Genomic DNA, 26,519 nt, shown 5'->3' on the forward strand with positions numbered 1-26,519 from the left:
ACTGGGCGATTTGGTTGATTGGTGCGGGTGTCTCTGAGATGTTCCCTAAAGTGCTCTGCTAGGAGGCGCCCAGTCTCCCCAATGTAGAGGAGACCGCATCGGGAGCAACGGATACAATAGATGATATTAGTGGATGTGCAGGTAAAACTTTGGATGTGGAAAGCTCCTTTGGGGCCTTGGATAGAGGTGAGGGAGGAGGTGTGGGCACAGGTTTTACAGTTCCTGCGGTGGCAGGGGAAAGTGCCAGGATGGGAGGGTGGGTCGTAGGGGGGCGTGGACCTGACCAGGTAGTCACGGAGGGAACGGTCTTTGCGGAAGGCGGAAAGGGGTGGGGAGGGAAATATATCCCTGGTAGTGGGGTCTGTTTGGAGGTGGCGGAAATGTCGGCGGATGATTTGGTTTATGCGAAGGTTGGTAGGGTGGAAGGTGAGCACCAGGGGCGTTCTGTCCTTGTTGCGGTTGGAGGGGTTGGGTCTGAGGGCGGAGGTGCGGGATGTGGATGAGATGCGTTGGAGGGCATCTTTAACCACGTGGGAAAGGAAATTGCGGTCTCTAAAGAAGGAGGCCATCTGGTGTGTTCTATGGTGGAACCGCTCCTCCTGGGAGCAGATACGGCGGAGGCGGAGGAATTGGGAATACGGGATGGCATTTTTGCAAGAGGTAGGGTGGGAAGAGGTGTAATCCAGGTAGCTGTGGGAGTCGGTGGATTTGTAGAAGATGTCAGTGTCAAGTCGGTCGTCACTGATGGAGATGGAGAGGTCCAGGAAGGGGAGGGAGATGTCAGAGATGGTCCAGGTAAATTTAAGGTCAGGGTGGAATGTGTTGGTGAAGTTGATGAATTGCTCAACCTCCTCGCGGGAGCACGAGGTGGCGCCAATGCAGTCATCAATGTAGCGGAGGGAGTGGTGCCGGTATAATTACGGAAGATCAACTGCTCTACGTAGCGAACAAAGAGACAGGCATAGCTGGGGCCCATACGTGTGCCCATGGCTACCCCTTTGGTCTGGAGGAAGTGGGAGGATTCAAAGGAGAAATTGTTAAGGGTGAGGACCAGTTCGGCCAAACGAATGAGAGTGTCGGTGGAGGGGTACTGTTGGAACGTCTGGAGAGGAAAAAATGGAGGGCTTGGAGGCCCTGGTCATGGCGGATGGAGGTGTAGAGGGATTGGATATCCATGGTGAAGATGCGGCGTTGGGGGCCGGGGAAACGGAAGTCTTGGAGGAGGTGGAGGGCGTGGGTGGTGTCTCAAACGTATGTGGGGAGTTCCTGGACTAGGGGGGATAGGACAGTGTCGAGGTAGGTAGAGATGAGTTCAGTGGGGCAGGAGCATGCTGAGACAGTGGTCAGGCTTGTGGATCTTGGGAAGGAGGTAGAACCGTGCAGTGCGGGGTTCCCGGACTATGAGGTTGGAAGCTGTGGGTGGGAGATCTCTTGAGGTGATGAGGTTCTGTATGGTCTGGGAGATGATGGTTTGGTGATGGGGGGTGGGGTCATGGTCAAGGGGGCGGTAGGAAGAGGTGTCCTCGAGTTGGCGTTTGGCTTCAGCGATGTAGAGGTCAGTGCGCCAGACTACCACTGCGCCCCCTTTGTCCGCTGGCTTGATGGTGAGGTTGGGATTGGAGCAGAGGGATTGGAGGGCTGCGCGTTGTGAGGGTGAGAGGTTGGAGTGGGGGAGGGGGGTCGACAGGTTGAGGCGGTTAATGTCCCGGCGGCAGTTGGAAATGAAGAGGTCGAGGGCAGGTAATAGGCCAGCGCGGGGTGTCCAGGTGGATGCAGTGTGTTGGAGGTGGGCGAAGGGGTCCTCGGAAGGTGGGCGGGAGTCCTGATTGTGAAAGTAAGCTCGGAGGCGGAGGCGACGGAAGAATTGTTCGATGTCACGGTGTGTATTAAATTCATTGTTGCGTGATTGTCCAGTCAACCTTCCTGCCTTTGCTACTGTACTAAAACAGCTCTCATTGAAAAAAAAATCCCATGTGGATGTGGCTAAGGTAAACCACCCTTCTGCAACCTTGTTGACCTGTCTGCAGTGGTTAACCACACATACTTCATGATGCCTCTGCACACAGTCAGTCATCAGTCAGCTGAATTGGACCATACCCACCTACATCTGTTCTTATCTAATTGCAACAAGAAAATCACTTGCAAAGGCCATTCTTCCCACTCCTATACCACTGCTTCATGCATCCTCCAGGCTTTTAATCATGGCCCCCTCCATTTTCTCATCAGCACATTGTCCCTTGGCATCATCACCTCAAGGCAGTATTGATTTTCACATGTACGCTGACCACACCTAGTTTTTTAGGTTCCCACCATCTCTCTCTACTTGTCCAACAATGGTAAAATAATAAGATTACAGTATTTACCTGATATCCAATATTGGATCAGCAGAAATTTCCTCCATCACATTCAGGATTTAGATTTATTGTCACACATTTATAAAATTACAGTGAAGTGTTAAAACACAACGTATCGTCAAGCTCCCATGACTTGAAACACTGAATACAATCCAAGATTTTACTGCAATCGTGTTCATCTTTTCTCCTCTTCTTGCTCCATCTTCGCTGCTCCTCCAGATGCTGCTTGACATCTGCCAGGGCCTCTGCAACAGGCCCAACTCCGCCACTGTCGCAAACCATCCCGTCAGAGCTGGAGCCATGAGCCTGATCTCATACTTCCTGCTCCCCATCCAATTCTCCTCAGACACTGCCACTGATCATTCATCGCTGGAGCCCTGGCTCTGGGAATCTTCCATTGCTGACACTGCAGCCTATGTGACGGCCGAGCCAAAGTTAGCCACAGGCCTGGGATTGCACAGGGGCTGTCCTCAACATGTCTAAGGTGGAGCCTGGGTCTAAGATTGGCTGAACTCACGTAAGACAGAGGAAAAACAATGAAGCCATTACGGTGCGGAAAGATATGAGAGAAGGTGTGGGTCTGGCTGGCTCCGCTGCACGGTGTCATTTCCATGATGCCCAGGAGCTGCCAAGTCTGGGTGCATGAGCCAAATGCTGCTGACTCCACTGCCGACAGCTAGAAATGTGAGTGAAGTTGGAAAGCAATATGGAGACATTTGTAATGGGAGATACAGAGGAACCTAGATTACCCAAAGAACGCAGGCGGGGAGTATTTCATTCGGTTAAATTGAATTCTGGATAATCGAATGTCAGATAACATAGTTTAGCCGAGCATCAGGACCTTGCAATCTTGCTGGTTAATCCAATATTTGGATAATTGAATGCCGGATAATCTGGGTTCCTCTGTATATGGAGTAACTGAAGCCATTATTTTCAGTTCCTGATCAAAATCCATTTATTAGCTACCAAGTTTATCCCTCCCTCTGGCTACAACTTAAGACCACATTATTCTTTTCTCCAAGAGCTTGCAAGCACATATTTGTGTCGTCACTAAAGCTACATACTGTCTTCTGAATTCACCCAACCCCAGTTCCTCTTTGTAATTTCTGAATTTGCATGTTCTAATTCAGTCCTGGCTCTTTCTCACATTCTACCCTCCAAAAACTTGAAGTCATCAAAAACTCTGCCATCTGTGTCTCACTCACATCAAGTCCCACTCATTCATCATTCTTGCGCTCTGTGACATACATTGTGAAGGTCAGTGGAGCAATGTTTTGATTTTAAAATATTCTCTTTCTTCTTTCAAACCTTGCTCTTAAGACCCAGAAGTGACAATCTTACCAACTCAGCTCCAGTTGACAGTTTCAGTGTGGAAATGTATTTCAGTCTAAAATAAAGCCACATATTAGAGATAACATTGCCTGACTTGAATTGGGATTTGAATGCCACAAGTGGCCTTAGGGGCTCACGGAAGGAAGAAGAAAGATCAGGATATTCTAATCTTGTGTTTTTTTTATAAAAATCAGTGACTTATTGCACTGTAAGCTTGAATAACTACTTTTGCCTGCAAACATATACTTGTACAATACATCAAATAGAATTATCACACTAGTATCTGAGGAACAGGGCGATTTCAAATCCCATCAATGCTCAAACACCAAGTATGTTGTGTTATTGAAAATTTAGTTCGAAAACATTGATTTTAATAACAGCAATACACTGGAGACATAATAAATGAGTGCTATCTGACTGTCCAATCTTTAAAATTCAACATTCACCAGTTAAAGTACAATTACTGGACTTCTTTCTACATTACTAAAGCAACAATGTTTTGCACATCTTGTTGAAGGTAACAGCTTTGAAATAATGAACATAAAAAGCAATAGTGCACCAGTTGTGACGGGCTTTCACAACATATAGAATAGAATCACAGAAAGGGCAGCACGGTGGCTCAGTGGTTAGCACTGCTGCCTCACAGCGCCAGGGACCCAGATTCGATTCCAGCCTTAGGTGACTGTGTGTGGAGTTTGCACATTCTCCCCGTGTCTGCATAGGTTTCCTCCGGGTGCTCTGGTTTCCTCCCACAGTCCAAAGATGTGCAGGTTAGGTGAATTGGTCATGCTAAATTGCCCGTAGAGTTAGGTGCATTAGTTAGGAGGAATGGACCTGTTATCCCCTGCCCCAAGCTTGAGTTCATCAGCTAGAGACTGCCCTGCAATCTGATCTGTCTGCCTGCTCTGTAATTCCCACAATATACCAGAAACGTTTTTAAAGGCTGCTGTTGGGACTACACAGATGGATGTCAAACGTAGGTGTGCATGATTGGGAGACTTGAGTGATGGGGTTAGAGGTGGGGAACCATTCAGGGGACGCCCCCCACTCAACCCCATAAATTGCACCCCCTACCCTCCTTGCCATCTGTGCAGGGAAGACTGCTTTTTATTTTCTGCCTTCGCCCACAGATTGAAAGACTGTAGTGGAAGTAGAATGCAACCTTTAAATGGCAGCTAATTGTCTCCTTTTGAGGCAAAATTAACCTTGGGACTATCTGACACCTTAATCTCCTGTAATAGAGGTACAGATTGGTGGAGTGGTGGGTGGCAGGTGGTGGGCTTTATTATACTGCTCTTCTGCTTTTGAATGCACCAGATTCGTGTGCCAAAAATTCACCTTTGGCCTTGAGAAACATCTTTACTATTGAGTCATTGTATTAGATATGATGGATTGGATTTTACCAAGTAATTAACTGATGAAAAATAAAATTTTAAAGAACCCTCTCTAATAATTTCATTAAAAATGGCAAATGGTGATGATTCTTTACATTTTTGTCAATTGCATACATAAATCGAATCTTGTGGCACAGTGAGTAGTGTCAACACCTCTGAGCTTAAGCCCCACTCCATGCCTTGATGGTCTAGGAGGGTGATCTTTTATAGAGGTTGATTTTAAAATCATGAGGGTCATGGATAAAAGTGAATAGCCAAAGTCTCTTTTTCTCCGGGGGTGGGGGGACCAAAACTAGGGGGCATAGGTTGAAGGTGAGAGGGGAAAGATTTTAAAAAGGACCTGAGGGGCAATGTTTTTCACGCAGAGGGTGGTGTGTGAGCTGCCAGAAGAAGTGGTGGAGGCTGGTACAATAACAACATTTAAAAGGCATCTGAATGGGTATATGAATAGGAAAGGTTTAGATGGATATGCTGACAAATGGGACTAAATTAATTTAGGATATCTGGTCAGCATGAATGAGGTTGGACTGATGGGTCTGTTTCTATGTTGTACAACTCAATGACTCTAAGATGCGTCCAGTGTTTAACTCTTTTTTTTTTAAAGATAGCTAGTATGGATCAATTGGTGTCAACAGTACAGATTTCACTCCCTACTTGGATTTGTGGTTTTAGGATCTGCTTGCCTGCCCTCCTATGGAGGACTTTGCTCATCTTCAGGAGAGAACTCAAAGAGAAGACATTCTTTCATATCACAGTGTATATGGCTTGCAGTAATCAATACTTAGTACAGGTTCCATTATGGTAGGTCTTTAGTTCTCTGAAGTTACCAATGCCAAATGACTTCTAACTATCATATCTTGGCAGAGTGATTTTTTGCACAGTGGGATGTGGGATGCAACAATCACTTACTAAAAAGTGAGAAGCGAGTAGAGAACAGATCCAAATTTAGCTTCACTATTCATGACTAATCCATTCACCTGGGAGCTTTATTTTTGCATTTTTCACAATGTAGTACTTAACATGTTCCTGGAAGTGAGGTGAAAATGGATATTGTCTTCCAATGAATGCTCTTGAAAATCAATCCAGTAATGATATTTTTGTTTCTTTTTGGACAATGTTTGCTTTGGATTATTCTATCTTTTGTATATTAATGAACCTCATTAACTTTTTCCTGATGACAATGTATTACTGGCTCTTGTTTTGGTAAAATATGAATGACTGATGGTTCTGGTCACATGTAAACATTTTGTCATATGTGGATTGAGGAGCGTGTGCACGTTTTACTGCTTCAGATGCTTTGCATCTGTCAGCTAATTTCATAAACACAAGGACAGCATTGCAGTGAAAATGAATTGACTTTGAAGTTTTGATAACCATGCAAAAGGGTTTACCAATAAAGCTATGTTCGTGTAGTGGTCAGGTGACACTTGCACTGCCAAATGTAAGATGATCACAGCCAAAGGCTGCAAAAGACAAGAAGTCAGAATGCTTGTAAATGAGGGATTTACAAAAATCAACCCAGTTTGCTCCTTTCCAGCTCATGACTCTTGATAAAGTGTGCAACTGCATGGAGCATAATTTTGATGGCCTGTATAGTTTGTTAACCTGTCAACTGTTGCTGTGCAAGTGTACCTCTGAAAAATGTTCACTTAGACACAAACTCTTGATGCTTTATCTATGTAAGAGGTCCCCTGCTTGAATTAATACTTTCAGGAGACTGGGGCAGATAACTGGAGGAGATAAGATAAACTACACCATCATTCCTCCATGCATTCCTTTTTTTTAAAAAATGTATTTTGTTAATAATGTGGACAACTTGTGCATGACATTTTATAAGATTATATCAGTACTGTGAAAAGTTAAATATTAAAAATGTAATTACACAATAATTGTCTTCCAATATAAAGCTAGTTTATTAGTATTGTTTGAAATATTTTTCTTTCAATGACCAAAGAGATGTTAGAGAAAAAAACTGTATATGGATATCTTAAAACTGCTTACCTAAATTTTTTTCTTTCTTTTCCACAGGTAAGTAAATGAACACTATTTTGAAGAACTGACATGGAAAGATGAGCACCATGTTACAGAAGGTACCTGTTTTCCAGCATATTAAGTTCTGGTCTGAGTAGTTACCATTGCCAGATTGCTGGTATTATACTGAACTATGTCAGGATAATTTAACCTAGAGTACCTTTCAATAAAGTTAGTGGTCAACATGTGATGCTCCTCTACACAATTTGTTGGTCATATTATCATTGTACACAACAATAAATAAGGCAATTCGTCTGCGATTTCAAGGCTCAAACATCCAGAAGAAAATGGTTTGTATCAGAGAGCAGAAAATGGATCCAGCAGGAATGTTAACCGGAGGATTTGTAATGAGTTTTTAGAATTGCTTGATTTAATAAATATAACCTTGTGCAGCTTTTAAAAGTGAGTTCTCCAATTAGAAATGTTTTTAAATCTTCTGAATTTAGGACAATGAAGAGTTACGTCACTAATGGGCACTCTAGCTTATGGTAACATAGTATGAAAGTAATAACTCGATGACAAGTCATTGCAGCATATGTTTGCCCTCTGGCTATATAAAAGATGTCTGAGGTTCAATTCAACTGAGTCAACTTGAACCCAGGTCTAAAATACATTGCATAGGCAGAAACTTGTTCTAGTTTTCTAGTTTTTCAACTTGTACTGCAAGATGGTCTGGATGAGCAAAGATAAGTGTTTTTACAAGGAACCTGAACCAATCGAAATAAAACCAGGCCACCGCATTATTGCAACATCTCTGTTTGGATGGGTTTAATTTTTTAACCTACGTTGACTTCAGTACTACAGATGGAGAAATGAGGTAATCTTTGGATAAATAGAGCACTATGCACGTCTGCTGCTTTCATTTCTTCATTTTGGGTTGATATTCCTGATACTATTATGGCCATGAGGCACCTTCATGAACAATCTAAGAACTAAGTAAATTAAACTTGGATAAGCTACTTAATTTGCAGTGGGAGCCTGAATCTAGTTTATCTCTAAGTTGAACTGAGATCAGCAATAACTGGTCTGAGTACCTATTGTTGAGATTGCTAGCAATATGGTAGTACATATGCATTTTGGATGAAGGTATAATTCAACTTAGTGGTTATTTAGTCTTCCAACTCAACTGCCAAGTTTGTCCATCAACAATGATCATTGGGTGGGTTACCAGAGTGGCAATTATCTCTAAAACTGAAAACCATGTTGGACAGCAGGACAAAAAGGTTGTAACACATACAGTACCTGATACACATCTTGCTTGAGAACTGAATGCTGGACAGATATTGTGATAATACTATTTTTTCTTGTTACCTGTCACTAAGGGAAGGGAAGACAGAAATTGGATTTATTTTAAAAGAGACTGAGACAGTGAGATTTTATGAATTTTAAATATGCCATTTCTGACAATGAATAGATTAATTTTCACAGTGCTAGAGTTAGTTTAATATTCAGTTTCAATGAATATCTCCCTTTTTCCCAATTCCACCCTGTAGTTTATCTTTACCTCCCAGTTTTTTAGCTCCATTACCACCAGGCCGTGCACTGTTCTGTATCTAAACAAACAGACAGCCTAGGTTGATAGACTGACCGGCTCAGTTTGTCAGTACTGCTTTTATAGTTGGCTGTCCAAAGATGTGTGAAGATAGCCAAGATGATTTTGTCTTTAAATATTCTTTAATTCCCAGATAGCGGGAACACTCGGACAGCTATCCAGGGAGTGATGTTCTGGTACATCAGCACTTCAAAGAGAGCATTGCCTGAAGATTAGGCCTAGAAATGTTCCAAAATAATTAAGATTGTGGTATCTTGTAAAGAAAAAATATTATTACTACTGCAATTATAGTTGTTCCCTGCAGAATGGCCCATAAGTCATGTCCAATAATCAAGGTAACAACTATAAAATACAAGTTTCAGATGTTTCATGTATCCGCAAACATGATGTTGACCAAAAGTCCAAAAAGCAGGAATGCCAGCAGCTGATGTGAATCTTAAAGGGAACTAATATTCTCTTTTTAAAATGAATAATATCAGTATTTTTTATTAACAAAAGAAGATCAAAATCCCCATTGAAGTGTTTTGGGGTCAGTGATAACCCTCGTGGCTAAATGCAGCTGTGATATCAAGAATTGTTTGTTGCTTTATAGAATTTTGTACTCCATAATGAGAATGTTAAGCATTTTTTAAAATGTAATTATTAGAATTACCAATTTGCCTAATGTAGTTTGACATTTTTCCAAAGTGTGACATAGAAAATAGAAAACATCCTTGGTAAAATGGCTGACACGCAAACACATTGCACACTTTTTGGAATTAGTTCTTTGAAGGCTTAGATCGTGCAATTAGTTGTGAAAACAATGCTTGAGTAGTCTATATTGTCTCAAACCGTCCATGTTTCATTGCACTGTGAACTATGCAGTGGTGCATCCTCAACATTTTCACACCAATTAGTGCAAAGCTCATCCTGTTCAATAAATGGAATTTTGTGCAACTGTGAACTGAAAATAGTGAAAATTTAATGCAGTGATTTTGGGATTTATTTTATTGTTATAGGAGCAAATCATAACGTCATTAACTGTCGTAGAGTGGGCATAGATATGGACATGAGAATCAGAAATTTGTCTGAGTTAGGCTCAGACTTATTTACCTTTTTAGAAGCATGTTTTCTAACTTAACAGGACAGACTAAAACAGTCAACCCAAACTAAATCATGATTCGGAGATGCCGGTGTTGGACTGGGGTGTACAAAGTTAAAAATCACACAACACCAGGTTATAGTCCAACAGGTTTAATTGGAAGCACACTAACTTTCGGAGCGTCGCTCCAAAAGCTAGTGTGCTCCCAATTAAACCTGTTGGACTATAACCTCGTGTTGTGTGATTTCAAACTAAATCAGTTTATTTTCGTACTTACATATTCACAAATAGCCACAAGAGGGTGCCATTACAGAATGTGGCAATAAAAGATTATTCAGTCCCTCGAGATGGTATCATGATTCAATTATCATAGAATTCCTACAGTGTGGAAACCAGCCCTTCAGCCGAACAAGTCTGCACCGAACCTCCGAACAGTTACCCATCTCTCTCACCCCACCCCCCACCCTATATTTACCTCTGACTAATGTACCTAACCTTCACAACCCTGAACACTACGGGCAATTTAGCATGGCCAATTCACCTAACCTGCACATCTCTGGACTGTATCAAGTAAAAATATCACAAGACTAGGTTATTGTCCAACAGGTTTAATTGGAAGCACTAGCTTTTGGAGCGCTGCTCCTTCATCAGCTCCTTCATCAGGTCCAAATCACATCTTTGGACTGTGGGAGGAAACCAGAGCACCCGGAGGAAACCCAATTAGATCATTGCTAACATATATTTTCCATATTCGTTCACGCAATGGGGGCATTTCAGAATGCAAGAATAACAATTCATTGCTTATCTCTAATTTGCCTCAAGTAGGTGATGGTAAGCTGTCTTTTTAACCTGCTGCAATCCCTGCAGTGAAGGTACTCCCAAAATTGTGATAAATATGGAGTCCCCAGGATTTCCACCAAGCAATAAAGAAGGAACAGTGATATATTTGCAAATCAGGATGGTAAAGCAACTTAGAGGGAAACATGCTTTTGTTGGGATAGTGTAAGGGGACGAGCTGAGAATAGTTCACAGGTCAGCGTGACATCAAGGGCGGAAGGGCCAGTTCTGCGCTTAATTGTTCTATGTTAGCGTTCCCATGCAGTTGTTGGTCACTTCCTCCTTGTTGGCGAAAATTGCAAGTTTGGAAGGGGTGGTCAAAAGAGTCTTGCGGAGTTACTGCCTTTGAATCCAATTTTTCTATCTTGACTCTATATTCCTATTGACTCTATATTCCGAAATATTGTTACCTAACACAAATTTCAGTTTTAAAGTTTTCAATTTACCCAACCTCAACCTTTTTTATTGTGGGAGAGAGAGATTTCCAAATTTTCTATACCCACTGTGAAGGTCTGCTTCCAGACTTCACTCTTGCATGGTTTAGTTGTGCGACATTGAATTCAGCTTCAACGGCATCCTGTTACAGCTGTTCAATAAGATGGAGTGGCGCTCCAAAAGCTAGTGCTTCCACTTAAACCTGTTGGACTATAACCTGGTGTTGTGAGATTTTTAACAGTTTAGATAAACCTTGGTTTAAGGTACTGAGTCATAATCCAATTAGGAGCCAAGGAACACTATATTCATAGGCAAATGTTGCATTTTTCCACCAGTTGTTTGTAAATGAGCATTACAGTCTAACTTGAATCACTTGCTAATTGTGCGTGATAGAGGGCAAAGTGACTTCTCTGGTTTGGGCTTTTTCTCCTGCCAAATAAACAAAACATCAATGGTTTGCCAGCCAATTTTCATAATCACATGCCTCTTTAAAGTGCGCCTGGGGAGAGAGTGCATGATACTTTTTGAACTGTGTACCTATCCAGTTCTCCTCCTTCCGAATCTAGCGAAGAGGTTTTACTATATTTGTAGCATTCTGACTCAGTTATAAGTAGGTAGATGCCTTAATAGCAACTCTTATTTGAATTTATAAGATATCTTCACCAAAAGAAAAATATCTCAATTTTTTCTTCCAAGTTTTGTTTTAAAAACAGATGCAAACAGGAAGGGTGACAAAACCTAGGTCAAAGAAGTGATTTTATGAAAAAGGTCATAACTGAGAAAGTGGGAGATTATTATAAAACATTTAGGGAGGGATTTTGATTGTGGAGCCAAGACAGCAGTTTAATCTCAACCTGATTTAAGTATGCCTTTGGTTGATCATTTTAATACTCATGTTGATTTCATTTGTTCTCTTATTGGTGGGATCCACATCAAACAGGGGAAGTTGTAGTGGGGAACCAAGAGATGGCAGACCAATTAAATATATATTTTGGTTCTGATTTTGCCAAGCAGGATGCAAATAATGCCACAAAAATGTTGGCAACGACAGTGTCTAGTGAGAAGGAGAAAGTGAGGGAAAGCAGTTAGTAGGGAAATGATGTTGATTGGATTAGGGGCCCATAAATCCCCAGGGGGGTCTGATTTATCTACATTCCAGAGTACTTCTAAAAATGAACCTCATTATTAGGTGCATTAGCCATCTTTCAAGATTCTGTGGACTCCGGAACAGTTCCTAATGATTGGATAGGAACTAATGTAACCCCACTATTTAAAAAAGATAAAGCGAGAAAACAGGGTGCTTTGGTTATTTAGTCTGATTATTGGTAGTAGGGAAAATACTAGAATCCATTTTATAAAAGGTTTGATAGCTAAACATTTTAAAAAAAAGTGATTAGAGTTGGTGAAATCAGGTGACTTCACTTGATGAAGGAGCAGCGCTCCGAAAGCTAGTGGCAGACAGTGACTAGTGGGGTACCAGAAGGATCAGTACTTGGACTCCAGATTTCACAATATATACTATTGATTTAGATGACAGAATTAAATTATACGATATCTCAAATGTTTGCAGATGATGGAAATCTGGTTGGTTGAGATAGATGCAGAGATGCTTCAGTGAGATTTGGACAAGTTAAGTGAGTGTGCAAATGCACAGTAGATGAAGTATAATGTGGATAAATATAAAGTTATCCACTTTGGTAGCAAAACAGGAAGGCAGATTATTATCTGAATGGCAATAGATTGGGAAACAGGGAGGTGCATGAGACCTGGGTGTCCTTGGACACGGGTTGCTGAAAGTTAGCATGCAAGGGCAGCAGATGGTAAAGAGGACAAACAATATTTTGGCCTCCGTAGCAAGAGATTTCAAATATAGGGGTAGGCATGTTTTGCTGCAAATGTACAGAGCCTTGGTGAGACCCCACCTGGAGTATCCTGTACAGTTTTGGTCTCATTATCTGAGGAAGGCTGTTCTGGCTATGGAGGGAGGGCAATGAAGGTTTACTGGACTGATTCTTGGGATGGCAGAACTGACCTAAAGAGAGACCGGAATTAGAGAAGACTGCATTCACTAGTTTCAAAGAATGAGGGGCATTGTCATAGAAATGTATAAAATTCTAACTGGAAGGACTAGATGGAGTAAACACAAAAAGGATGTTCCTGATGACCAGGGAGTCCAGAAGCATGGGGTCACCCAGCAAAGGTATAGGTAGGCCACTTAATGACGGGCAGGTCAGTAGATGAGCAAAATGTTCTTGTTTTAAGCCTAATGGTCTAGGGTAAACCATTTGGGACCGAGATGAGAAATTTTTTCACTCAGCGGTGAGCCTGTGGATTCTTTTGCACAGAAAACAGTTGAGGCCAACACATTTGTTTTCAAGAAGGAGTTGAATTTAGTGCCAAAGGGATCATAGAATATAGCAAGAAAACAGGAACAGGATACTGAGTTGGGTGATTAGCAGTTTCAATGGGTTGAATGGCCTTACTGTTCCCAGATTCTGTTTCTGCTGCTACTTAACTATTTAATTGAAGATTTGAGCTTCATAATTAAAATCAACACCCATAGCTCAAATTCCTAAACACAAGACATTTTGGAACCAACTTGATTTCGATAATTAAATTAGTGCAACTGCTCTTTGTCCCAGATGAAGTGGTGTCCTTCCTCATCTGTATGTGAGGATACTTGTGAGAATAGGTCATAATGCCAAGTGGTCTGAGCAGTCTGGCAGTCATTTCCAAGATGTCTTTGAAGTAAGGGAGAGTGGTTTGGGTTTCTGAACGTGTTTTGTCTGTTTGTTGGGGTTTGTTGCTGAGAAATCAGCGGGTTGTGTTCATTGGGTACCTGTTCTTTTTGAATACACTGTGTAGTGATTTTCCTCTCCTCTGCGTAGTAGACCTTTTGTCATCATGGTTGCCCATAAACCCACCAGCACACTAAAACAGCAGCTAATGAATTTGAAAGACTCTATACAGACAACAAGCAAAACTAAGGTCATTTACAAAATACCTTGCAAGAACTGTAACAAACACTACATTGGACAAACAGGCAGAAAACCATCCACCAGGATACATGAAGATCAACTAGCCACAAAAAGACATGACCCACTATCACGAGTATCCTTACATACAGATGAGGAAGGACACCACTTCGACTGGGACAACACATCCATCCTAGGACAAGCCAAACAGAGACACGAGAATTCGTAGAAGCATGACATTCCAATGGGAACTCTATCAACAAATGCATTGACTTGGATCCCATTTACCACCCCTGAGAAAAAGAACAGGAAGTGATGTCATCGCAAGAAGTGACATTGCCAACCCAAGGAAATTTAAACACACAAACAGAAAGTGGGCCATGCCACCAGCGCTTCATCTGAAGGCTCACTGATGTTACCTAGTATGGTGACGAAATGCCTGAAAACAAACATTCCAGCTCAGCGAGCAAACCTCCATCCAGAACCTCAACCTGAGCTACATATCTTTTCAACTTGCAAACAAGTTCAGTGTTGACTTGTACTTTAGACTCCTTTTATAATTAATGAAACCTTTTTCAATAGGATAAAATAATGTAACTAACCTCATTTCATGCAAGTTATTTTCTAACCAATTAATGCTGGTTTGAAAAAATTCCTGGACAATGTAAAAAGCAATAAGAAAACAGTGGTTAACTGTTCCCTGCATGTTTTGTATTCTGAAGCCTTTTAAAATTAAATTGGGATAAGCAATTTAATAAGTGTGATATTATTTCAAATTTAGTTATTAAAATCAATGCAAACTGGAATATTTCTAGTCAAATAATTTTTCAGCTCTAGAGAAAATAATACTGGAACTAAGCATTATTTTTAGAAATACACTCACTTGCTGATGACCAGCAGTTATTGGCACAGCATCCACAGTATCACAGCCAGATAGTTTAAGAGACTCTTCAGCCCATTGAGTCAGCACCGACAAAACTACCTTAATTCTACACTACTCACATCCCAACACTTGACTCATGAATGTTATGGCATTTCAAATGTTGGTCCAAGTACATTTTAAAAATTGAGGTTTCCTGCCTCAACTGGCCTCCCAGCCAGTGCATTTCAGATTCCCGCTATCCTCTCAGTGGAAAAAAGTCTTTTTTTTCTCAAAACCACTCTTAAACCTCCTGCTTTTGAACTTTATTATGCCCCAATGCTGAAGAGTTGTCAGCCCTGATTAGTCGACCGGTCTTGGTAAACAGCATCTTTCCTGATGGGGTCCTTGATCAAAGGAAGAGCAACCATTGTCCAGTTGAGTTTTTTTAATATGTGCCTTAAGTTGTTGCAGTGATTTTTTTTCTCTCTTTGTGGGCTTGGTGAAGTATTGATGGCCTTTCTGATCCCACAGAGAGATCTTTTGCTAGCTACAGGTTTGGTTGCAGTCCCCGTTCTTGTCTATCATCTGCCTTTCCCTCGGAAACATGTCTTTTTTGGTGGTGTTCTGTGGCATGCAGCCACACCATCTCCAGTCGGCAAGCTGTCTGTCCATGCTAGAAAGATAATTTTAAAATGAAGCTGGACTGTATAAATAGTGCGAGCCCCTAATCAGTGACAAGAGAATGGCATTGAAATTACTGTGCTCAAAATGTGTTCAATGACCATTTTGCAAAGAAAATTGACCATCTTTGATAAAACTGTAAAGCACTGGAAAATCCTTTAATGGTATAAAAATTGAATTTTAAAATTATTGGAGAGGACTTTGCTTTCTAAGTACTCGAATGCAAATTAAAGCTGCATCATAAGGACAAATGTCTTGAGCTGTCTGTTACGGTACATCCTTGAACTGTCATACAACACAGTGCAGGCCTATCTAATTACATTTTTCTGCTTTGCCACTCTGCAGTGATTCATGCAGCTTCTTATGTCATTTCAGCCAGAAAGTTAAAGGTTAGGTTCAGGCCCAAATGCAATAATAGTTTTATGTAGTGATTGAGAAGGGAATTATCTGGAAACAGCATGTTATTGAATTTATCTGTAAATGGCAGGCAATTTACTTGAGGTTATATTCAAATCACAAACTCAACCACACAATATTATAATGTGAGTTGTAGCTTCTAACAGGTTAAAAAGAAATCCTACATTTATTCCTTGTCAAAGAATTTAATTTACAGCTATTTTAGTACCCTAGCTTGAGGCTGAAGACAAGCATGTTTGTGGATTATTTTGGTCAGTATAATTGGATTGGGCAAAAACACAGGGTGGAGTTGGCTTCGAGAGGAGCATTGGCTAGAACTGCAAATTACGGTGTGGTTGAATTATCAGCTGCTTGTGGGTCATGAGGAAAAGTGCATATCATACTGAAGTTCAGTTTTGATGCAGATCTTGAATCCGGTATAAGGAAAAAGAAAGATTGCACAGATGCGACATGAAGAAGTCTGGGTCATAGATGCAGCTAAGTCCTGAATTGAGATCTAGTGGGGACGGCTGTGAATTGTTCCTGATTTTGGTTGGCAGGACACAATATGGGAAATTTTCCATATTGTGTGCTAGACATTTGTGTTGTCTGTAATTGAATAGCTTGGCCCAAGGTACAAATATACAGGTCTTAATCATACAACAACCAGAATGTTGTTAATCCCACAGTCTTTGCTGCATCCAGTGAACTCCAAACCATGTGGAACTAATCCAGTCCAATTCAATCAATTTTCTGAAGACAGGCATGGATGATAATTGGCACCACAGAAGGACAATGGGAGGTAATCCATAAGGCAAAAGCAGTAAAACTTGGGAATGATAGATCCTGGACTTGCATACCTGAAAATGAAGCAGTGCTTTCATTTTCAAGTATTAGTGTTTGTTTACTGGGGTTTGCCTATGAGAATCAACATATTAGGAACCTAAAACCAACTACAATGTCATCTGCTCTCATGTTATTGAGGACATTTGATAAAAAGCAGGAGTGTAACCCAATTGTTTTCGAAGGCTAGACAATAGCCAAGAAAGCAATGACAATGTGACTGAAATCATGATGGCAGGTGTTTCTGCCACGTTTTGCAGAAGAAGCTACAACTGTGAAGCCGACCTGCCCAATGGTAATTCCTACAGAAATAGCCAAGGAAACTTGCACTGAGTAAACAACACTGCTGCACAGTGCAACTGACAGATGTGGCAATTGTAGATGGAGTGCATTCCTCAACCAAGGAGCTTAAGGAGGCTGAGGGTTCTGAAAAATCCACTGAACACTAACTTGAACACCCATCTGTTACCCTAGTAATTTCACACTGCACACAAAACTTGTTTGGCTAATGACATGGCAAACTGTGTAACTCACCGGCCTGATGAAAGCAAGCTAAGCTTTAAAAAAAAATTGCTGAGTTTTTCCAGAGCCAATGCCCATAATTTTTTCAATACCTTTTGCAAGATCAGGCAATGGGAACAAATTGAAAAATAGAGATTTTCACATTTACTGCATCACTGCTTTTTACAGTTTTTGACAGTGTTTGTCGGAGTCCCCTTGTACTCTTGAAGCTCCACTTAACACAAATTTGAGGAAAGGTCCCTACAATTCAACTTACACTGGTTTTACAGTAACCCTTTAGTGTGGCTTTTCTAGCATCAGCGGTCTGTCCATCCCTGGCTAAAAACGTTGGTCTGGAGCTCCTCCACCATTAATTATGTGATCGGTAGACTGGAGTTGGGGCTTCCAACCATTTGAGAAAAGCAAATCCTGCCTTGAAGAACTGCTCACCATTCAGAGGTCAACCACGTGTCTGGAAGAGACTTTATAAGTGCTCGGAGGTCCCATGAGGCAAAGAGTGACTGGGGGTTTGAAAGGCTATGGGGGAAAGAGAACCTGGGGTGGGGTTGAAGCAAAAATTTGGGAATTGTGGATTAGTGGTGCTGGAAGATCACAGCCGATCAGGCAGCATCCGAGGAGCAGTAAAGTCGACGTTTCGGGCAAAAGCCTTTCATCAAGAATACAGGCAGAGAGCCTGAAGGGTGGAGAGATAAGTGAGAGGAGGGTGGGGGTGGGGATGGGGAGAAAGTAGCATAGAGTACAATAGGTGAATGGGGGAGGGGATGAAGGTGATAGGCTGGGGGAGGAAGGGTGGAGTGGATAGGTGGAAAAGATAGACAGGTAGGACAAGTCATGAAGACAGTGCTGAGCTGGATGTTTGGAACTGGGTTGAGGTGGGCGAAAGGGAAATGAGGAAACTGTTGAAGTCCACATTGATACCCTGGGGTTGAAGTGTTCGGAGGCGGAAGATGAGGCATTCTTCCTCCAGGCATCTGGTGGTGAGGGAGCGGCGGTGAAGGAGGCCCAGGGCCTCCATGTTCTCAGCAGAGTGTGAGGGGAAGTTGAAATGTTGGGCCACAGGGCGGTGTGGTTGATTGGTGCGGGTGTCCTGGAGATGTTCCCTAAAGCGCTCTGCTAGGAGGCATCCAGTCTCCCCAATGTAGAGGAGACTGCATCGGGAGCAACAGATACAATAAATGATATTGGTGGATGTGCGAGCAAAACTTTGGATGTGGAAGGCTTCTTTAGGGCCTTGGATGGAGGTGAGGGAGGTGGTGCGCGCAGGTTTTGCAATTCCTGAGGTGGCAGGGGAAGGTGCCAGGATAGGAGGGTGGGTTGTAGAGGGCGTGGACCTGACCAGGTAGTCACGGAGGGAACGGTCTTTGAGGAAGGCGGAAAGGGGTGGGGAGGGAAATATGTCCCTGGTGGTGGGGTCTGTTTGGAGGTGGCGGAAATGTCGGCGGATGATTTGGTTTATGCGAAGGTTGGTAGGGTGGAAGAGGCGTTCTGTCCTTGTTACGGTTGGAGGGGTGGGGTCTGAGGGCGGAGATGCGGGATGTGGACGAGATGTGTTGGAGGGCATCTTTAACCATGTGGGAAGGGAAATTGCGGTCTATAAAGGAGGAGACCATCTGGTGTGTTCTGTGGTGGAACTGGTCCTCCTGGGAGTAGATACGACAGAGGCGGAGGAATTGGGAATACGGGATGGCATTTTTGCAGGAGGTAGGGTGGGAAGAGTGTAATCCAGGTAGCTGTGGGAGTCGGTGGGTTTGTAAAAAATGTCAGTGTCAAGTCGGTCGTCATTAATGGAGATGGAGAGGTCCAGGAAGGGGAGGGAGGTGTCAGAGATGGTCCAGGTAAATTTAAGGTCAGGGTGGAATGTGTTGGTGAAGTTGATGAATTGCTCAACCTCCTCGTGGGAGCATGAGGTGACGCCAATGCAGTCATCAATGTAGCGGAGGAAGAGGTGGGGAGTGGTGCTGGTGTAATTACGGAAGATCAACTGTTCTATGTAGCCAACAAAGAGACAGGCATAGCTGGGGCCCATACGTGTGCCCATGGCTACCCCTTTGGTCTGGAGTAAGTGGGAGGATTCGAAGGAGAAATTGTTAAGGATGAGGACCAGTTTGGCCAAACGAATGAGTGTGTTGGTGGAAGGGTACTGTTGGGGACGTCGGGAGAGGAAGAAACGGAGGGCTTGGAGGCCCTGGTCATGGCGGATGGAGGTGTAGAGGGATTGAATATCCATGGTGAAGATGAGGCGTTGGGGGCCATGGAAACAGAAGTCTTTGGAGGAGGTGTAGTGCGTGGGTGGTGTCTCGAACGTATGTAGGGAATTCCTGGACTAGAGGGGATAGGACAATGTTGAGGTAGGTAGAAACAAGTTCGGTGGGACAGGAGCATGCTGAGACAATGGGTCGGCCAGGGTGGTCAGGCTTGTGATGCGGTCTCCTCTACATTGGGGAGACTGGACGCCTCCTAGCAGAGCGCTTTAGGGAACATCTCCAGGACACCCGCACCAATCAATCACACCGCCCTGTGGCCCAACATTTCAACTCCCCTCCCACTCTGCCGAGTTCATGGAGGTCCTGGGCCTCCTTCACCACCGCTCCCTCACCACCAGATGCCTGGAGGAAGAACGCCTCATCTTCCGCTTCCGAACACTTCAACCCCCGGGCATCAATGTGGACTTCAACAGTTTCCTCATTTCTCCTTCCCCCACCTCACCCCAGTTCCAAACTTCCAGCTCAGCACTGTCCCCATAACTTGTCCTACCTGCCTATCTTCTTTTCCACCTATCCACTCCCCCCCTCCCCCCTGACCTATCACCTTCGTCCCCTCCCCCACTCACCTATTGTACTCTATGCTACTTTCTCCCCACCCACTCCCTCCTCTCACTTATCTCTCCACCCTTCAGGCTGTCTGCCCATATTCTTGATGAAGGGCTTTTGCCCGAAACGTTGATTTTACTGCTCCTCGGATGCTGCCTGAACTGCTGTGCTCTTCCAGCACCACTAATCCAGAATCTGGTTTCCAGCACCTGCAGTCTTTGTTTTTACCAAAAATTTGGGAAGCCTGTTAATGAAGGGCCCCTCTGTCCATTACTAACCGATGCAGTGCATCCTATCTGGCTGAGTGCTTGGGAATGGGTCTCTCCCACAGCAAGTTAATCAGTAGAGGCAGGATAAGGCCCTTTAAAAAGGCATTCAATGGCAGGCTGGTAGCAATGCATTGGATAGGGCAGGTAAAAAGATGATGGAGATGGTGCCTACTTGACATTGCTTGCTTAACTCTAAAGATACTGGGTAAACCATTTAGGACTAGGATGAGAAGAAATATGACCGAGAGTGGTGAGCCGGTGAAAATTGCTACCACAGAAAACAGCTGAGACCAAAGTGTTGGTTGATTTAAAGGAGTTGGATAAAGCTTCAGGGACAAAAAGATGTAGGAGAGAAATAGGAACAGATTATTGACTTGGATCATGGACCACGATCGAACTGAATGGCAGAGCAGTCTCGCATGGCAAAATGACTAACTCTTGCTCCGATTGCTTCCCCACCAGCAGTTCCTCATTTTAGTGAACATTTGGTTATTGAAAAGTAGGGTATTATGTCTTCAGCCTGTGAGATCCAAGCCATTTTGTTGAATAGTTGTTTGAATTGCGAACAGTTATTGGAGATATGGTTTGTTGGACTGCATTGATGTGTTTGGATGATTAATGTTTGATAATAAAGTTTAAGTAGCCTGTATTTTAACATTGAACTGCAGGTAAACACTGTTTCCTCTGGTATGTCAGTCAGTTAATCCTTTAAGCATGATTCACTCAAGCTCAGGAGTTTGATATTTACTGACTATTAACACCATTTTGGAGAATAGATGGTTAAGTGGTGCCCAAGGGGTTGGATGTAGATAAAGTTAGGTGCAGGTCCTAACTTCACTGTCAATGCTGTACGCTAAATTATGACAGTGTAAAATGAAAAGCTCTTTGTTTTTCCCTTTTAATGTGCCCATAAGAAAATCTGACACCAAAACGTTATTCAGCAACTCCTTGAAGATGAATTGAATTTAGAATTAAACTGTGTGGCTTGCCATCTATATTTTCAACATAAGTGGTTAAATGAAGCAAAGATTTCAAATAATAAGCTAGCTTTCTTTATAAACATCAAAGAAAACATCATGAGATATGCTGAGTTTGTTGATTTTTATTAGGAAAGAGAAAATAATCTCAAGTTCTGTATGAGAAGGATACTTTGAAGAAGGATAACAACAATCTTCAACTTCCTTTTAAGGAACACTTTTTAATCATTATGGTATACTCTTTTAAATAGTGGACTGATTTGATTTCTAAAATAATTGATCCGCAATTAATGCTTGCATAACTGTAGTATTTGTATTAATTGGTGCCTCTTTAGACTTCAGTTCAATATTCCCAGCACATAGAAATGAAGTGAACCAAAGTTTCACAGAGTATTTTATTGGAGTTTTATTAATTGTTAAAGTCTGAAACCAATCTCTGTAACTGAAAATTATGTGGAGAATTTTAGATTGCATGAAGTCCCACATAGAAATATGCGCTGAAAGGAAGTTTGAGTGGTAGTAATGTCACTGGCAGAGGTTTATACCTAGGGTACACAGGTTTGAATCCCACCATGATTACTGGTGGAATTTTAATTGAATTAATAAATTCAATTAATTTAATTTTTTTTAAAAACCTGGAATTGAAAGGCTGTCATTGTTAAAAAACCTGTCTCGTACATTTTTAAATGTCCTTTAGGGAAGAATATTTGCCACACCTATCCCATGTATGAATCCAGACCCACAGCAATTGGTTGACTCTGAACTGCCCTCTTAAATGATCTAGTCAGCTGTTCAGCTCTAGAGCAGTTAGGAACGGGCAACAAATCCTGGCGTTCCTAGTGCTACTCACATTATATGAAAGAATTCAGCAAAAGTCATGTTAGAAGTTGTTGAAACAGGTTACCACTTTGCAACAGCAATACTCAACAGAGTTGAATTAATTCCTGAGTCAGAGGATGGGTTGGAAGAGTTCAGTTTTAGGCCTTGACAAGTGAAAAATGATCAACATTCCTATTGGAATAGGATCATTATAAATATTTGACCCGCGGATTGGTGTTTGCATTTCCTAGCTTCCAAATGACACCTACTTCGAGAGTGAATACTACAAATGTTTTAGTTGTTACTTCTGCTGGAGTAAGACAGATTTGTCTCGAATAGGTTTTGGAGGCAAATTGCAGTTTTCTGAATATCAACAATCCGAACTCTTGATATGCCATGTCAGATCAATGATGCAACTCATAGATGAGATTGATCCTTTTGTTACTGGGAGTGTCTTACACCCTTGTTTCAGGAGAAAACCATGACTGAAATTGTACACCATCTAATTCCCAGATTCTCTCCTGCTTGATTCTTCTCCCAGGCTAAAGAAAAATTAAATAGTTTTTAACTTATTTATTGATTGATTGTAATTGCAGTTTCATGAATAATTTCATATCCACTACATTTTATGTTTCCAGAATAGATTGGTGTTTTTTTAATACTTGCTATGTAACAAAATGTTGTTTAAAATATGCTGTTGCCTCAAGCAACATCGTCACACTTTATTGATTCTTTCAATACCAGCTCAGCAAGCTACACAACACTACCATTGTTGATGCTGAAAACTATTACCATCCATTAAGATTACATGTCCTTAAAAATTAGTGATATTAATCTAATTATTACTCCAATGTATGCTAAATTTTTATGACAAAGATGTACTACTTGACTTTGCCTTGGTTATGCTTCCCAGCTTGATCTTCCCCCTCAAATAGTTGATGTGTGCATGGTGGTAATGAAGGATGATTGCTGTAGTGCTTTTTTTGTGTGGAATTTATGATCTGCATCATGTTCAAGTAAATTATTCTGGCAGCAGTAAACAAAGTACAAATGAAATAGCTGGCATGTTGAAGTTAAATAATATTTTGCAATTTTTGTTCTGGCTGTCATGACTGTAGTAAATACCGGTTGTTCATTGTGTGGTTGCGTTTTCTGAAAATAAGGGCACTTGGAGAAATGGTACATTTCATGGGACATGGCAGCCAATCTGACATTAATTCAAATTGCTCTAGGAAGTAAATAATTATTGGTAAATAATTTGCTTTGTATTCTAATGTGTTAAGGAATTCAGAAAAGGTAGTTCTTAGTTTGAAGAGTAAGTAACCCCAAAAGCATAACGAGAATGACCATTTTGAGTAAAGTTGTCCTGAAATAACTCCACAAATGCCAGTATGCCATCACCAAATCACCCTTTGTTTACGCATGCATAGCACATGACATTGATCCAGCTAGCTCAGAGCGTGAACAGAATCCCTGACACTCCAATTTTTTTCTCTTTCTTTTTTCTTCTTTCTTTCTATTTTCTTTTTTTTTCTTTTTACCCCCACACTACCTAACTGTGGTAATGCTTATTTTTTCCCCAGTAGACACTCCAATTTATATCTGTCAGCCAGTACTGCCTAATTAGACCAGATTAACAGCCCCAATTAGGGAATTCATTCTGAGGTCTACCTGACTGATCTTCTTTCAGTCATAGGCCACAGTGTGATAATTTCTGTGTATGGTACCAAGAAAGCTGAAAGGGAATCACTTCAACTTTTGCTCTGCAGATGAAGTACCAATTTATGTTGAATCTCCAAAAACCTTTTCTTCCTTATTTTTGAACTGACTTTTGAACTGAAGTAAAGACCACAGGACAATGGGAAGGTAGCCAATAGTCGATATATAAATCTATTTTCAAAACGTTTTGACTTTCAGATGGGTGGGGGGAAGAAAAAAACTGTATTACCATTTGCACCCACAAGTTACCTGAGTAACCCAGTATCGATTGGTCAACAAAAGCAGTATCATTCATTAACAATGCTGTGTGTTAATTTTGGTCAGTTACACTTGTGTCAGACCTTACATAATGATGATATCATGGCAGGATTTTTATGGTAGGTATACATGTTGATATTGGCTATTCATCTGATATCCGCTCATTACTAGGGTGATATTCCCTTTCTGAGTAATGTTGTTCATGTGGCAGGAGCTGATGCTGTAGTATGTTTATTGCTGATCCACCATTACTCAACAAAAGAAGTTGATCTTTAGGATGTTCTTTACTCCATGCAGTGGGTGAGTTCACGTTCTCTTAATCAATCACCTACCGTGAAAGAATGGCTTCTCTAGTCCTGCCTTCACATCTTTGGTTGTAATGATGTATCTGTTTGTTCATCTTCACTACATGTGATTAAGGTGACAGCTGTTTCATACAGGTTCTGAGATGCCACGTAGACTCAACTCTACTTGAGGGTGTTCAAATTTGCATTCTGGTCTTCCAATGGTCAGTTTTGACAATGATTTGCCAATTTTATTGAAGTGAAATTTGTTTTTTTGTCATTTCACTTTGAATTTGTCACTTATACCAGTTACTACTTGAAGCCTCAATAGTTTAGGTTTTGGCAATTGGAAAATTTTGCATGTGGCATCAGATTAGTCTTTGACCTACTACTATCCATGTCTTTGAAAGGTGTATTTTTCCACTTAGGATTACCTTATAAAGCCAGTGCAAGATTTGACTGATTTATTTATGCCACCTTTTATTGATCCCACAGCCAGCTCAGCCTTCCCTTTTGAATGGGGATACTGTGGTGGAGATGATATTGTCTTGAATTTCCCAATCTTTTAGTGAATTGAGGGCCAGTGCCACTCAGTGTTTGGAATGCTCTGGAGTTATGGCTTGCCACAGCATTATTAGTAATTTTTGTCTGTTTCCCTTGCTTGTTTGCCAAATGATAGTTCTGCAAAGGAATCAGCATTCTTCAAGATGTTTTTTGAGTAGCTGCGCGTGGATTGAGGACAGTTCTTTTGAAGTAGCTTAACACTGGACTCCACTGTCACTTTGCTCACTCTTTCTCATTCTGAGCATAGCGTTGCTTAGGTTTTGCTTACTGTCCTGAATGCAAGGGCAATTGGTTGCCTTTACTGCATAAGGATTCCTTTAAGTCCTGTCTTGTTGGCATCATACTGCAAGGTGACTTCATTGTTAAGATCGTAGTACCTCAGCATTGCTGTTGTTATCAATCATGATTTGATTCTAATGAAAGCTGCTTGTTCTCTGCCCCATACCACTGAAAATCCATAACAATGAGCTTGTATAACTGTTCAAACCCCAGTGACAAATTGGGGCGGCATGGTGACTCAGTGGTTAGCACTGCTGCCTCACAGTGCCAGAGACGCGGGTTCAGTTCCCACCCCAGGCAACTGTCTGTGTGGGGTTTGCACATTCTCTCCCCGTGTCTGCGTGGGTTTCCTCTGGGTGCTCTGGTTTCCTCCCACAGTCACAAAGATGTGCAGGTTAGGTGAATTGGCCATGCTAAATTGCCCGTAGTGTTAGGGGTAAATGTAGGGGAATGTGTCTGGGTGGGTTGCTCTTCGGAGGGTTGGTGTGGACTTGTTGAGCCGAAGGGCCTATTTCCACACTGTAGGAAATCTAATCAAAACTTTGGTTCACAAATTCAGCAAGTTTTTGCACAACTTTCGCATCTGTTGGCAGCTGCATCACTGCTATAGCTCTTCCTTTGTCAGGATCTGGAGAAATGAGAAGGAGAAATTTCTTCACCCAGAGAGTGGTGCACCTGTGGAATTCTCTGCCATAGAAAATGATTTGAGGCCAAAATGTTGAATGTTCTCGAAGTTATATATAGTTCGTAGGGGTAAAGGGATCAAAGGGTCTGGGGAGAAAGCAGAAATAGAGTAAGCTGATCCGATATAATTGTATTGAATGGTTGAGCAGGCTTGAGAGGCTGAATAACCTACTCTTGCTCCTAGTTTGTGTTTCTATAGTTGTTTTTTTTCTGTCAGTGCACTTACCTTTAGGTATCTTCAACAGTATCTGTTTTCCTCTTCAGGTTGATCTGGGGAGCTTTCGCTAGCAATCAGACTCTATTCTGATTTTGGTCTGCAATCGCTTATTCCATCGTGTCTCCACATCCATAGACAAACAGATCCAATAACATGGTTAAAAACCAACATTGTAGTTTTAAAAATAGGGTGACAAGAATGTTTACATACAATGTTGTCCTGAGATTTTATGCATCCTTTGAAGTTCCTGATGCTTTCATGTTTCTAGATGTTAGTCCAGAGATGTGCAGGTTAGATGGATTGGTCCTGCTAAATCGCCCCATAGTGTCCAGGGATGTGCAGGT

At 41.8% G+C, this 26,519-nt stretch overlaps 1 protein-coding gene across 27 annotated transcripts in view; it reads left to right on the forward strand.

The window, feature by feature from the left end:
• ank2b (ankyrin 2b, neuronal) overlaps positions 1-26,519 on the forward strand; it is an 877,032-nt gene that overhangs the window by 238,271 nt on the left and 612,242 nt on the right. For 3 of the 27 annotated variants that reach the window (XM_087983539.1, XM_087983084.1, XM_087983520.1), the window contains exon 2: positions 7,109-7,170. The exons of the other annotated variants lie outside the window; for them this stretch is intronic. In XM_087983539.1, coding sequence (XP_087839665.1) covers positions 7,150-7,170 — 21 coding nt within the window. In that variant the 5' untranslated portion in view covers positions 7,109-7,149. The remainder of the gene's footprint in view (positions 1-7,108; positions 7,171-26,519) is intronic. 27 annotated transcript variants of the gene reach the window in all.

The sequence above is a fragment of the Chiloscyllium plagiosum genome, unplaced genomic scaffold (genome assembly GCF_037043375.1).
Source record: "Chiloscyllium plagiosum isolate Xiang-an unplaced genomic scaffold, Cpla_swu_hap1 HiC_scaffold_1, whole genome shotgun sequence".
Lineage (NCBI taxonomy): Eukaryota > Metazoa > Chordata > Chondrichthyes > Orectolobiformes > Hemiscylliidae > Chiloscyllium > Chiloscyllium plagiosum.